At 43.7% G+C, this 13968-nt stretch overlaps 1 protein-coding gene across 2 annotated transcripts in view; it reads right to left on the reverse strand.

Moving 5' to 3' along the window:
* Nucleotides 1-13968, reverse strand: part of SLC25A26 (solute carrier family 25 member 26) — a 167899-nt gene that overhangs the window by 116927 nt on the left and 37004 nt on the right. For both annotated transcript variants that reach the window (XM_075549915.1, XM_075549913.1), the window contains 2 exons: nucleotides 9253-9357; nucleotides 7510-7557 (listed from right to left, as the gene is read on the reverse strand). In XM_075549915.1, the coding sequence (XP_075406030.1) occupies nucleotides 7510-7557; nucleotides 9253-9357 (153 nt within the window). The remainder of the gene's footprint in view (nucleotides 1-7509; nucleotides 7558-9252; nucleotides 9358-13968) is intronic.

Genomic DNA, 13968 nt, shown 5'->3' on the forward strand with positions numbered 1-13968 from the left:
CTGCAGGCTAAAATCCGTATGTGAGGGGTAATCATTTTCTGTGAAACGAGCTATGATTCATTCTCCATAGAGCATCTCTACTGTTAAGTTACACTAAAGTAAACGCAATTAAGTGACTATCTTATAACCCTCTGTGATTAAAGGGGAAATTTCATTTGTGTTTGTTTAATATTCTCATTAATAAGAATGTCTCCTTACACATTTACTGAAAGCCTGAACAATAAAAAGTGGACGAATTCCAAGAGCAAACTGGGACTTTTCTCTTTTCCCATGAAGCTACTAACATGGAATTTTAACAGATGGTCTATTTGGTCATAGTTAATAAAATGAATTATGTAGGATTAAAATCGGGTTCAATATGTTTGCATTAGATTTTCGCTGGAAAACAAATTTCACATTACAAGTTTGGAAAGATTTATCATTCGCCCCCCCCCCCCCCCCCCCGCTTTTCAGAATTGCTAGATGTGGGGACAAGTGAGCAATCACAACACTTATTATTGTGTAATGAAACAAACCATTTCTTCCCCAAGATTTAGGAAGACAGGAACTGGAGAAAATTATATTCTATGGTATTTTTCACACACACACACACCACCACCCACCTACTGCAAAGATCATGGTAATGCGTCCAAAGGGTGAGCCACCAGCCTGCTCAATTCCTTTAGCATTCCTTCCGCAGCGTGAAGCTGTCCAGGCGTCTGGTATGGAGCCGAGCACATGGGAGTGCACGAAAAGGAACAGGTAAAATCGGCCAATATCGCCACATGCTGAGGAAAGTTCTATGTTAGAGTTGTCGAACGCTCCTAAGAATGAAAGATCCAATAGTGATTTTCAGGAGGAAATCCTGCTATCTGGGGAAAGCATGACAACATTTCATGTAGCCCAACAGAAACAAAAGGCAAGGACAAACCAAAAGCGAGAGGAAGCTGTAAGTCAGTGAGTCAAAGGGAGTCATCTCATACAAACACACAGGCAGACACAAAGCACTTACAGGAAGAAAATCACCTTTCTTTTCAAAGAGCACGGCCCTTGTTCTCTGTGGGCTATCATGAAAGCAGGAAGGGACAAGCAGGCTCAGGACTGGTAAGCAGGCAAGGGGAGCTCCAGCCTTGGGTGATTGGTCCATAGAAAGCCTGCACGTTGCAGTCACTCACTAAGAGCGTTCCTCTAACTGGGTAATCTGACTTCGAAATTAAATTTTAGTAAATACCAGTCTAACCCAAAAGTAAGGAAGTCATAAAACTCTTCCAACCCTTTTACACTAGTCCTTATCATCAGCTCAACCAGCAATTAGGGTAACTTTTCACTATTCTACAAATGCTGTTGTTACTAGTTGGCAATGAGCATAAAACTGGTTGTGGGTGGTAATTTGTTAACTAGATAAATAATTCCTCTTTACAAAATGTCTGAAGAAACCTTTCTCCAACTGTAGCTGAGAAGTTTTACAAGTGCTAATCGTCAATTATCACCAATTGTCACTCATCATCATGAAGTGGTCTCCACACAGTTAAACGGGAGAGATCAAGGCTGAATATCTGTTTAGAACTTTACCAAGCGACAGGCAGGTTTTTACTTATCCAAGTCCCCTAGAAGACCATATGAGTTTAATACCTGCCTCCTGGGACTGCTGTGAATTTCAACAAGAACACACTCTACAAAGTCCCATTTGCAGATGGGCAAATTCTGGCTCAGAGAGCTTAGTACCTTTCCAAGAGCAGGCAGCTGGTCAGTAGCAGAGCTGCATCTCACAAAGCAGGTGCCCTTCCTGTCAAAGTGACCAAGAATATGACCAATCCGAGCTGACATTGCTTAACCACATGCTATGTGCCCAAACCTGGAATACTTTATTGGAAACATCCTAACGGTATTCTGAGAATTAAGGGATCAGCTCACAGTAAAGGAAACGAGATGGCTCTTGGGCACATGTTACCATATCCAATCTCATTTATAGGTGAAAGTGAAACTACTGTTGCGGTCATTTTCTTTTCCGAGATGGTGAGTATCACTAGTGAGGTTGGGGAAACCAGGGTGCACCACCCTTGTTAGCAAAGTGTTAACTGGTACATCCTGGAAAAGCAATTTGGTAATATCTATCCTAATTACAACAGTACACTCGTACTATACTTTAATAAGGAAGCTGATTAAATAAACAATGGCTTGTCTATACAACAGAGTGTTATGCAATCACTTTGAAAATAAGGTGCTCTTGATGAATTGATATAGAATCATCTCCAAATTCTATTAGATTTAAAAATACAAGACACAGAACACCTAGAAGAGTGTGCCTCTGGAAACCCAGCCCAGGAACATCTGCATCATCAAACGTTTTTGTGGCAAGGAAGTAAGGGGCTAAACAGCAGAGTTGGGAAGGACACTCTGAAGGACAGTCCCTGAATCTTGAACTTTCAGAGTTCTGTGTCTAACCTCTAGAGCAGGAAAAAATCAATTCCTGAAGTAGACTCTAAGGCAGTGATTCTCAACCTTCCTAATGCCGCGACCCTTTGATAGTTCCTCATGTTGTGACCCCCCAACCATAAAATTATTTTTGTTGCTACTTCATAACTGTAATTTTGCTACTGTAATGAACCAGGCGACCCCTATGAAAGGGTCATTCAACCCCAAAGGGGTCACGACCCACAGGTTGAGAACCGCTGAGGTATGGCCAGGTATGGAAAGCTGCCATGTTTGCATACTGGTGATCTTGTCAATGGGGCAAGCTGGGGCCTTTGGTGAGCTGACAAAATAAGATGTATAACATGATTTAGCCTAATTGAAGCCTGTAGCAAAAGCTTGTGGGTGGTAGTTGGGGAGTCTTCACCTAGCTCATATCTCCTAGTGGGGTCTCTTATCCACCAAAAGGAGCTGCAAGCTGTTCATTACCAAGTGGCAGCATCCTGCCAAAGGGGAAGCTCTAGTCAGTTTCTTATCTTCAGGTTTGTGCAGGCAAAGGTCAGACACCAGTAATGTGTCCCCCAAATGGCAGAGGACACATGCCAGATTCTCCTGAGGGCTTTTCCAGGGCCCTCCACTACTGGCCTCTGGCACTGCCTGAACCCTCCAATTCTACAGTTCAAGAAACATCCACCTGGATGAGATGGCCAACTTCTCCTCCTGGCAATCACACCACTTTCAGAGGGACTTCTTGAAGCCCCTTCCCTTGGGCTGCAGTCAAGGGAAATCACTTCTTCTAGGGGTGTGGCAGCCCCAAGTCTGTGGAGATAAATGAGGGGCACACGTGCTTTCCCACACCCAGTGCCTTTGTTCCCGTTGTCTTATTTGACTACTTCCAATTTCTAATTCTTCAAAGCTCAAGTCAGGACCATTTCCATTAATTTAAGAAGCAGTAAACGAGCATAAGTCAAGCCTTGCTCCTAGAATCGCAGCTACATCTCGCAGACGGAGTTTACAGTGCAGCATTTACTGAGTGCTGTGTAAAGCACTTTCGGTTTCTCAACCAGAACATGAGAAGATTTCGCGTCGCCCACTTTAGTCCAATGGGCCCTCTCAAAAGTGTGGCTTTGCTTCCCACTCTGGAGACCTTCCCCACACTGCCCTAACGCGTGGGCCCTCTCAATTGGCCAGGCTCACAAGGAAGACTAATCATGAAAGGATGAAGTCAATCGTATAACCTGCTGTCCTTGCTTACACTCAGTCAAAAATTCACAGTAGGAATTTAGGAGAACATCGAGGGTAAATGTTGCACGCACCACAGACATCAAATTCTGTTTTAAGATATGTGACAGTATCCACAAACTCTAAAGAAGTCGTGTGATCTGGCTTATAAGGCATGGATTCAAATTTCAATTTCATTCTAATGGACAACTGCCATGGAGAGAGAACAATTTAAAGGGAAAAAATTGCACACAGAATAAATGTGTAAGTTTCCTGGTGATTCTCACTAAGGCTTCACTGTACTTACTTATTGAAACAATCAAACAAGCACTCTGCAAAAAGATTTGATATGCGTGTCAGACATATGTAAGAACCGAAACTATAAAGCAAAAATTTTGTTTAAAGCAGACATATCACTTCATATTTTTCTCATTTTGAAAAGAAGCTATATTTCATTCAGCAATAATTCTTCCCTCATTCTATCAGAGAATTTCTACAAAAGCAATATTTCAGGTAAAATCAGTTCTGAAGGATCTTTTATGAATGCGCATAATACAGAAGACCCCAATTAAATTTCCAACAAAGCGCTGCCATTTTGAGTAAACAAAGTCATCTTGGCGGGGTGACACTCTTTGCCAGGAATGCAGCCTAGAAATTAATTACTAGCGTGACATATGTCAAAACAAATTTTTTAAAGAACAGAATGCAGTTGTAACCACACGTTTCAGCGATTTGTTTGTATGAAAACCAGTATTCTATAGCTGTAAATATATTCATTTATTCAACACCGCTCAGCAAAACCATAAAGGTTTATTGCCCCCTCCCACCCCACTTCTTCCTGCGTACAGGAAAAAACCTGAGCAAACAGCATATCTAGTGAGTCAGAAAATCAGTAGAAGATGGTGCAACAGTCTGGGTGATATTCTTGAATGGCAGAAGTCATCTGCATACCAATAACTACTTTTGAAACATTCAGTTTGCCTTCAAAAGAAGGCAGATCCACATTAGCCCAACTACCCCACACTGAAGGTGTGCTACCATGTAGAAATCCAGAGCTGCAAATAACATGTACTACTGAAGTGCTACCTGACAAAGACTGCCATCTAGAGCTAAAAACAATCCAGTGCCTACCTGGGGATACACGTGGGGATTGCCCAACATGGTCCATGCAGACAGTCGATCCTCAATTAGTGTTTCCCAACATCGCAACTCACGCTGGCCCTTGAAGGCTAAGTCTGTTTGCGCTCATTCTGAACCCTGAACCAACCCGGCTCATACCAACACTTGATCACAATCACTTGCTTCCTGCTATTTCTTGCACAGATGTAAGGCAAAACAAGACCCATATGTACTTATTAAAACTGATCTGCAAACTCTAAAAAAAAAAATTAAGAGATCTCATTTGTAACCTGTGGACAGCTTGTGTTTGGCTAATTATGAGAATACTTATTTAAATCTAAAAACATTTAACATATGAAAATGGCTCCGTATCAAAAGAACTCCAAATATAAAGCAAAGGCACAAAGTAGACATCTGTAGGTTCCTACTTGTGCTTCCTTGTTAGAAGATTACATTTCAAACCACGACCGACTCTGTAAATTCAAGCGGTCCCTTCTGTAAGGGGCAAAGAAGAAAACGCACATCGTGCAGCGATCCGCCACACCTGAGGGTCGAGTTTTGCTTTCTCAGTCATTAGCTACTCCAGTGGCATGTGCGCGAGGCACTGCGCTGCTAGCAACCAACTTGCAAGAGAAGAATGAGGCTTACTCGCTCCTGCAAAGATTTACAATTTCAAAAACCCAAGTCTGGGGAACGCACAGGGGCAGTTCTACTCTGTCCTCCAGGGTCACTCTGACTTCGAGTCCACTTGATGGCAGTGAGCAGTGGGCGCCTTGTACTGCAGCGTCACAACTCCAGTCCAGTCTAAACTCCTAGCTCTTAGCATTTGGCTGGTGTTTTAGCTCAGGTAGACTAGAGAAAAAGTCCAGGGCGACTCATGTGTATAAGAAAGAGCTCGTGGGTCTCCATGTGGCTCTTCCAGCTCCAGGACTCTGGCTCTATCAGCGCAGCTCCATGTGTCTTCTTAGCAGGAAGATGAAGCAAAGAGTGCGTATGTCCCACCTCCCAGGAGGAAGACAGGAGTTCCCAGAATCCTCTGGAGAATGCCATGCCCATGCAGAGGCCTCATTGGTTGTGACCTGACTGACAGACTAGACTCCACCCCTTCGCAAGTTAACAGGAAGTTATGTTAAATACCACACATGTTCGTTAATGTGCTTTTCTTTAATTCTTATTAATTTTGCATACGTAACATGATCTTTTACTCATAGCAAACCCAAAACAAAACCTAAAAACATGACCAGGGTGCAGTATGGCACCAATGGAACACACAACGTTCCTCTAGTTCCTGAATGCTGCCTTTACCCCGCTATCATGACCCAGTTCTACCTCACAAATCCAGCTAGATCAGAGCATGTACATTGGTTCAGATAAGAGCTCTCAACACGTGGCATCCAGGCCAGATAACCCCCTCAGGAACAGTAGTGGGAGTCGTGATACCATTAGGATGGGGGGAGTAGGAGGGAGAGGGAGAAAAGGGGGGAACTGATCACAAGGTTAGCTATATAATACCCCCACCACCACCAAGGGGGACGAATAATAGAAATATGGGTGAGGGATATAATGGACTGTGTAAGAAATGAAATAGCAATATTAATATATAATTAATCAAGGATTCACATGAGTGGGAGGGTAGGGGAAGGAGGAGCTGATACCAAGGGTTCAAGTAGAAAGAAAATATTTGGGAAATGATGATGGCAACATATGTACAAGTGTGCTTAATACAACTGAATGGTGGATTGTTATAAGATCTACAAGATCCACATGTGACCTCTTCCCTGGGAGAGGGACAGCAGAGAAGGGGGGAAGGGAGACTCCGGATAGGGCAAGATATGACAAAACAACGATGTATAAATTACCAAGGGCATATGAGGGAGGGGGGAATGGGGAGGGAGGAGGGGAAAAAAAAGAGGACCTGATGCAAGGGGCTTAAGTGGAGAGCAAATGCCTTGAGAATGATTGGGGCAGGGAATGTATGGATGTGCTTTATACAATTGATGTATGTATATGTATGGATTGTGGTAAGAGTTGTATGAGTCCCTAATAAAATGTAAAAGAAGAAAAGAGAAAAAAATTTAAGAAAAGAAAAAAATAATAATTAAAAAAAAAAAGATCTACAAGAGCCCCCCAATAAAATGCTTAGTAAGAATAAAGAATCCTTCTGAGTATCTCGCTGTCACCCCAGAACTTGGCCATCCCAGCTCAACAGTACAGCTCTCGGTGAGCCACTCTCACCGCTGCAACTGCCCCCCAGCAAACGCAGGCCTTGCTGCAACTGCCCCCCAGCAAACGCAGGCCTTCCGATCTTCCAGAACAGGGGTGGGGAACATCTGACCCACGGCTCATCCAGGGCTTGAGAAAGCATTGAAACAAGCTAATATCACACACATCTCACCACGGAGAAGCAGTTCCAGCCATCACGTTACTGGACTCGCTGCCAATGGAGCCACTTTTCCAAGACTATAACTCTTTACAGGACTGGCTTCATCTCTCTCCCAACAAGCCATCGCATCAGGGGTGAGTTCATTAAATAGTTAACCAGTATGGCCAGTGAGTGACCTCATAAATAACAAAATGGCCCTTGGCAGGAAAAAAAAAATGATCCCCACCTGTTTGAGAAGATACAAGACTAAACAGAATTTCTGTTAAGTGATCATTTCATCTACTTTTTTCAACCAATTTCTCTGAATAAACGTCTGATATTTCGGGACATAAACTTTACTGAACAAAGACGTCATGATTCATTTGCACTTCGATACTGGACACTGAGTGAGTTACCTCTCGTAACACCGTGCTTGCGTAGCCTCGATACAGTCCCGGGATGCCCTGAAACAAGCAAAAATCAAGGGCTCAAAAAGTTGCCAGAGCAAAGATTTCTGAAGGATGTTCCACATAAAGCAGTTCTGCCTGCCCTAAACATTGAGTTTTAAAACGTTCAAAAGTACAGTAATTCTCTGAGGTTACAGACTAAACTGGGCTGTGGTATACAACGTTCCAATTGGCTCTCTAAAACGGGAGCATGTCTAGCAAGAAAACCAACTATGTTAGGGTGACCACACATCCCGCTTTTGGTGGGACAGTCCTGATTTTTTAACAATTTTCCCTGCATTCTGCAGTGTTTTTTTAAAGTCCCGATTTTTGGAAAGAAGGCTAGGTTATACAGTTTTCAGCTGTCATGGGGCTATTTCGCCAGGATATGAGTTTTATCAATGATGTCCCGCTGGTGTCCCGCCTTACCCATGTTAAAATCTGGTCACCTTAAACGATGTATTATTCTAGCTTTAGTGTAGACACACTGGTCCACATTTCTTCTCTCGAAATGAATCCTTGAGATGCTTTGAAGATATATCCACAAATTTCCCAAAGCAAGCACGCACAGAATGCCGACTATCCCGGCATAAAAAGTACAATGATAATCCAGTTTGGATCAGAGGGCGTCAGAGGCTCGTTGTCCTCTCAGTATACTGGTAAGGAACAATTCTGGGCACAGCCTGATAAAAGCACCACTGTCCACATGGCACAGCCTGGCCCCGCACTCACACGACGACTCGGGGTCTCCTTGCCTGGGGGACAGAGACCACCCACTCAGAGTAAATTTCTAGACTCACTGAAATTCCCTCGAGATTGATTTTCTTTGGGAAAATAGGCTTCTGTAGAAACAGAGAGCAATCATCTCCGTAGGCTTCTGGAAAAGCGGAGAGGGAGTTAAAGGCTCCCTCCTGGTGCTGGGTGAGCTGGAGCAGGTTCCAGCTGAGCGTGACCCCAAGTGACCCAGCAGAAGTTCCCCCACAGGCTTTCTTGGGTGAAGGCATCCCTGCTGGCACAAAGGGGAAGGCTTTGGCTGCGGACCAAAGTGCGAGCTGCTCAGCGGCTGCACTGGCGGGAATATGCGGTGACCTGCGCCTGCAAAGATCGCAGATAGCCAGGTCTTGCTCCCGTGGAGCCACGGGGTGAGCTATAACCTCGGCTAGCAGCTGAGGGCTGAACTGTGGCCCCAGCGAGGTGCCTAAATGCACCCCACTCATGATAAAGCAGACTATTATTATTTGGTCATTTACATCAAGTTTCCAAAAATGATTTTTGACCCACAGCTTAATACTAATAAGTAAAAAAATAATTACATCTGATATAAATATAGGACACCAGCGACTAATATCACTCTATTAGTATACTTCTTTCTCGTGTGTCCTCAAATTCTGCTGGGATGTTTTAATACAGCATCTTTACTCTTTACTCCAGTCCAATTCCAAAAGCGCTGCAGAGAGGTTACAGTGTAGAACACACACACACTGTAGTGGCACTCAAGATGTGTTTGTATAGACATTCGATACCAAATGAAAATAATATTCAAAAGCATACAAAGGAAAGACAACAGCATAAAAATTATAACTAGACATTTTTAAAAACTGTAACTATCCTGGGCTTCTGAGATGAGGTCCACATAGTTCAGAATATCAGTCTACTATAAACTATTTCTAAAAAATGAAAGAGTTTAAAACACATTTAAAATACCTATATTACCTCTTGATATAAGATATTCGTAAAAATCTGAAATGTCCTTGATGACGCGGATACCTGCGCCCTCTGCTTAACTACTTCAACAGGGACTCGAATCAGGCAGGCAACCTGCAATACAAAATCGCATGCTAGTTAAGAAATATAAGCTATAAATTTTGAATTTCAATAAGAATCAGATTTTTTTAAAGCATAATGTTTGAGCTTAGTGCACGATTTCAATAGTTGATTTTTTTTTTAACTCCAAAATACTTGCATGCTTACTGGACAGATAGTGCATGCAGTGGTGGAGCAGTGGATTGTCCTCCTGCTGCCCCTAACCAGAGTAGAAGTGCGCCTCAGTTTCCAATGGTGTCAGTCTGCAGGGACGCGGACTGTCACTGTCACCGTGGAAGAGATGGTGGGTTAGGTGCTGGGTAGCTAGCTGCAAAGTGGGTGGTTCAAGTGGCTGCCCACCACCCTCAGGGCTGCATACCTGCTCCCTGACCTGTACCCCGGGGCTGCCAGACAACGGCAACAGTCCTCAGGTGACCACAGTGGCCCTGCTGGCCTTTGGGACAAACAGCGGGTGAGCTTTGAGGATGTTAGTGGGCAGAAGTCTACCATGGGAGCCACAGGCTCCCCCAGGGACTCCAGCTCCAGGCTTCTCCTCTGGATGCCTCCCTTGCTGCTGGCCCTTGTGCTGGTTGTGAGGGCCGGCATCCTCCCGGGTCTGCGCCAGGAGGACCTGGACTCCGCAGCTCCAGGAAGGTCGCAAAGAGTGAACAGACTCAATAAACCACTGACACTGTCCCCGTGAAAACTCAGTCTCGGAAACCTTACATATCGTCACTATTAGTCAGAATTAACTCGACCAAAGGGGGAAAATAGATGTACACATATTTCTCACGAGAAATATGGACAATCTTTCTTTAACAACATGCAATGAAACAGAAATACTATGAAAAAATGTAACAAAACCATCTCAGAAATAGGATACACAAACTAAAAAAGGTTTTTCCTTTCCTGATCTGTATTCTCTTAATTCTTGAATAGAGATTATACCCACATCTCTTTATCAACGCGGTTAGGTTTCAAAAGACCATGTTGTTATGCAAAAATGGGTAGTCTGTGAGAATGAAGGCTGGTGACATCAGATTACAAGCAAAGAATCACTACATTATGATGTAACTAACAAATTAGCATCATTAGAGAACTTCCATAACTTTTGAGCTACTGAGAATCATGGCCAGCCAAGTTGACACAAAACCCTACCCATCAGCAGTATGACTCTCACCTCAAACTGGTGTTCACTATAGTTAGACATGTATTGCCAATGGCCAAAACAGAAGCTTGTGTTTTGTACTAAGGTTGTAAATGTGAGATGCCAAATAACAAGAGATTCAGTAAGTGAGGAGGAGGCATACTGCCTAATTTGGATATTTTGCAAGGCTTTGTCTTTCTACCATCATGTGGCCCAAAGACACAATGTTTAATGGAAAAAAGCAAAGACTAAATGTTTTATACTTTTAATGTTCTGTGGTCTCTGTTTCATATGCTCAAATCTGCTATCATAGCGTAAAACACAGCCACGGATGTGTTTGTGAGTGTATGTGTATGTAAGTGAAAGTAGCAGTTTGCCAACTCCTGCTCTAAAGTGTATTGGCCAATTATTTTTTGGTAGTACCTATAGCAAGGGCAGAGTAGGCACAGAATGGATCTAAGCACCAGTGCCATGGATTTGTGGGACAAAAATACATGTGATATGATTTCAGACATAGTAGTTAGGTTAGCCTGGGCATATCCCCTTTAAAGCAAAGATACTGTATGTTGATGTACTATAACAGACATGGCTCAGATGACAAAGGATCCAATACCTGAAGTTATTTTTCTCCCAAACCTAACAATATTTACAAAACAATATTACCCAATTTCCACTTCTTTCATTCAACAAACATTTGACAGCATTTGGGCCAACCTTTCTTTCCACTCAGTCAGCCTTCACGACTGACCTGCAAAGGCAGCCCTCTATGCTACGCTAACCAAATTCAAAACTCACTGCCACGAAGGCAATTCCAACTCGCAGCAAACCTGCAGGACTGGGGAGATTTGCCCCATGGGTTTCCGTGATTCTAACTCTTTATGGGAGTAGAAAGCCTCATCTTTCTCCTGAAGATCGGCTAGTGTACTCAAACTGCTAACCTTTGGTCAACAGCCCAACTCTTAACCTCACTACACCATCAAGACTTCAACATCTATTCCCATAGGCTAGAGGATGACTGGAAAAAAAAATGTCACCAAAGGAATGATAACTTGGGCTTTCGATCACTCTGGCTGTATGTAGTACAACAATAAGTGGAAACTGGGGGGGGGGGGGAGGGAAGGGCAAGAAGGGCCCCAAGCAGCAAAGACTGGTCATGGAATTTCTGTGGCAGCTCCCTATAGGACAACTGGAAATGAACACAGACAAAGATGACTGTTGTTAGCTGCCATCGAGTCAGCTGAAGTCATGGCAGCCCAAGAGCGAGAACAGCCGTGGCCCGCAGGTTTTCTTGGCTCCAGTCCATGCAGTAGATCCGGGAGCAGGCCATCAGGCTTTCTCCAGCAGAGCCACAGGGTGGCAAAGCACTTACCCATTACGTCACCCAGGCTCCAATCTTGAGAAAAGGTCCGCAGGAAAGGGAAAAGGAGGCTCTGGTGGCTGACAGGAAGTCATGAGTGAAAGGAGAGTAAGACATACCTGTGTTCCTTATGGACGTGTCAGACAAGAACAGCAGTTGTGGAGGAAAAATGATTAAGTTCAGGGTGGGAAATGCTAGAGATGTAGGGCATGGAAATGGTCACATCCAGCCAAGAAATAAATACATGACTAGAAAACAAGATGTATTTCAAAGACCCAATATGAAAAATAATGCACAGGTCTTCTTTGGTATTACTTTAAACTGATTACATCGAAAACCGTGAACATATGGGGTATATTTGATTTAATAAAACATGTGGCTAAGATTCACTCAAGCTGTTTTTGGTTTTTACTGTGGCTACAATGTAAATTGACCTGTGTGTCCTATATTCCATTTCTATTGCACCATGGGGTTGGAGCCATAGCAGGCTACACTGGTCTGCTAAACATGACTTGGTTCAAAACGATGAGCTACTATATGGGCGAAAGATGAAGCTATCTGCTCCCGTGAAGGGTTGCAGCCTCAGGAACCCAGGGCTACCCTGTCCTGTAGGGTCACAGAGAGCTGGAATCAACTGGATGACAGTGAATGAGCTGAGTATTCTAGGGCTACTGGGAGGGTGGGCCAAACGGTCACCGGACAAACATCCAGGGGTGAGGGGGTCAGGAGTCCAAACTGAAGCTAAGATGTAGTTCCCCTGACCTCCCTTCTCGTTCAGTTCCCGTGCCTCAGTTTTTCATCTTCTAAGCACTGTAATAGTCACAAAATACTGTTCAAAATTAGTAACAAAAGCAAATAACCTCTTTTGAAACAAGTACAAGAACACTGATCAGCGACTGAGACAGTCCAGACCGCTGTTAGTATGTCCCTCAGTGGGCCGTGTGGCAGTAGGCAGAATCTCAACAGTGAAAAATCGCCTAACCTTTTTATCATTCTCCTCTCCTCATCTTCACTGGCGTTTCATCCTTAGGCTTGCTGCTTCCTGAGTACAATTTGACTCCTGTCTACCAGCAGCTTGTCATCACACAACTGGGTCCCAGGTAAAAACAGCAGGCTTCCTCTATTGGAGAACAAGATTTGTCCAAATGCCTCTCAGCAGACAGACAGACAGTTACTCATGACAGCCAGCATTCTTTCACCTGGCACTCCTTGTCAGGGAAACTGACACTGTTCCCCAAACCAAATCAGCAGTCCATTGGTAAGGAAGAAGGAGAAGGGAACTTAGCCTTGTTTCTCAATCTTCCAAAAAAGAATAATCCATCCCTGCTGCAAGCAACCAAGAACCATACTTGATACCTACAGGAGCCAGAGTCCCAAGCAGAGCTTCGCAGGGTGAAAGGTCAAAAGTTTAACAGTGTGCATACAAGGGTTCATGGAGCTCACCAGAACTGTCTCAAGGGATGATCGGAATGGGAGACCCATGACACAGATTGAGCAAGAGTATAAGCTTATATAGGGTTGCAATGAGTCCAAATCAACGCAAGGACAGTGATTTTTTGAGTTTGGAATTTAAATGGATACTAACTTTAAAACACACCACATACAATTTCTACACTATTATCCCTCCATATTTATATTACTGACACAAACTATATCTGAACACATTGTAGGATGGAGCAAAGGTTTTTAGTGAGGGGTACAAGAAAATGAAGAGAGTCATCTAAAATAGGTCTATAGATGAAAAGTCACTTATTAGCCTTCACAAAACTCAAAAACCCACTGCCAACAAGTCAGTGCTGACTCACAGTCGCTCTCTGTGGGTTTCTGAGACTCTCACTGTTTAGGGAGGAGAAAGTCGTCTTTCTCCCTTGGAGCTGCTGGAGGTTTCCAGGTGCCCACCGTGCAGATGGGAAGCACTACACAACTAGGGCTCCTACAGTCTTCATGAAAGCCACCTTTAGCTTCAGTTTGCTGGCAATAAATACCCAGGAACTGAGCAGTTTACCACGAAAGTCTAACACTGGTATAAGTCATGTTACTTTGGATACAAGTGTAAATTTCTAGATCCAGACTTAAACACCAGAACACAAAGCTCACTGGAACTTGCTTGGACCTATCAGGA

The sequence above is a fragment of the Tenrec ecaudatus genome, chromosome 5 (assembly GCF_050624435.1).
Source record: "Tenrec ecaudatus isolate mTenEca1 chromosome 5, mTenEca1.hap1, whole genome shotgun sequence".
NCBI classification, from domain to species: Eukaryota; Metazoa; Chordata; class Mammalia; order Afrosoricida; family Tenrecidae; genus Tenrec; species Tenrec ecaudatus.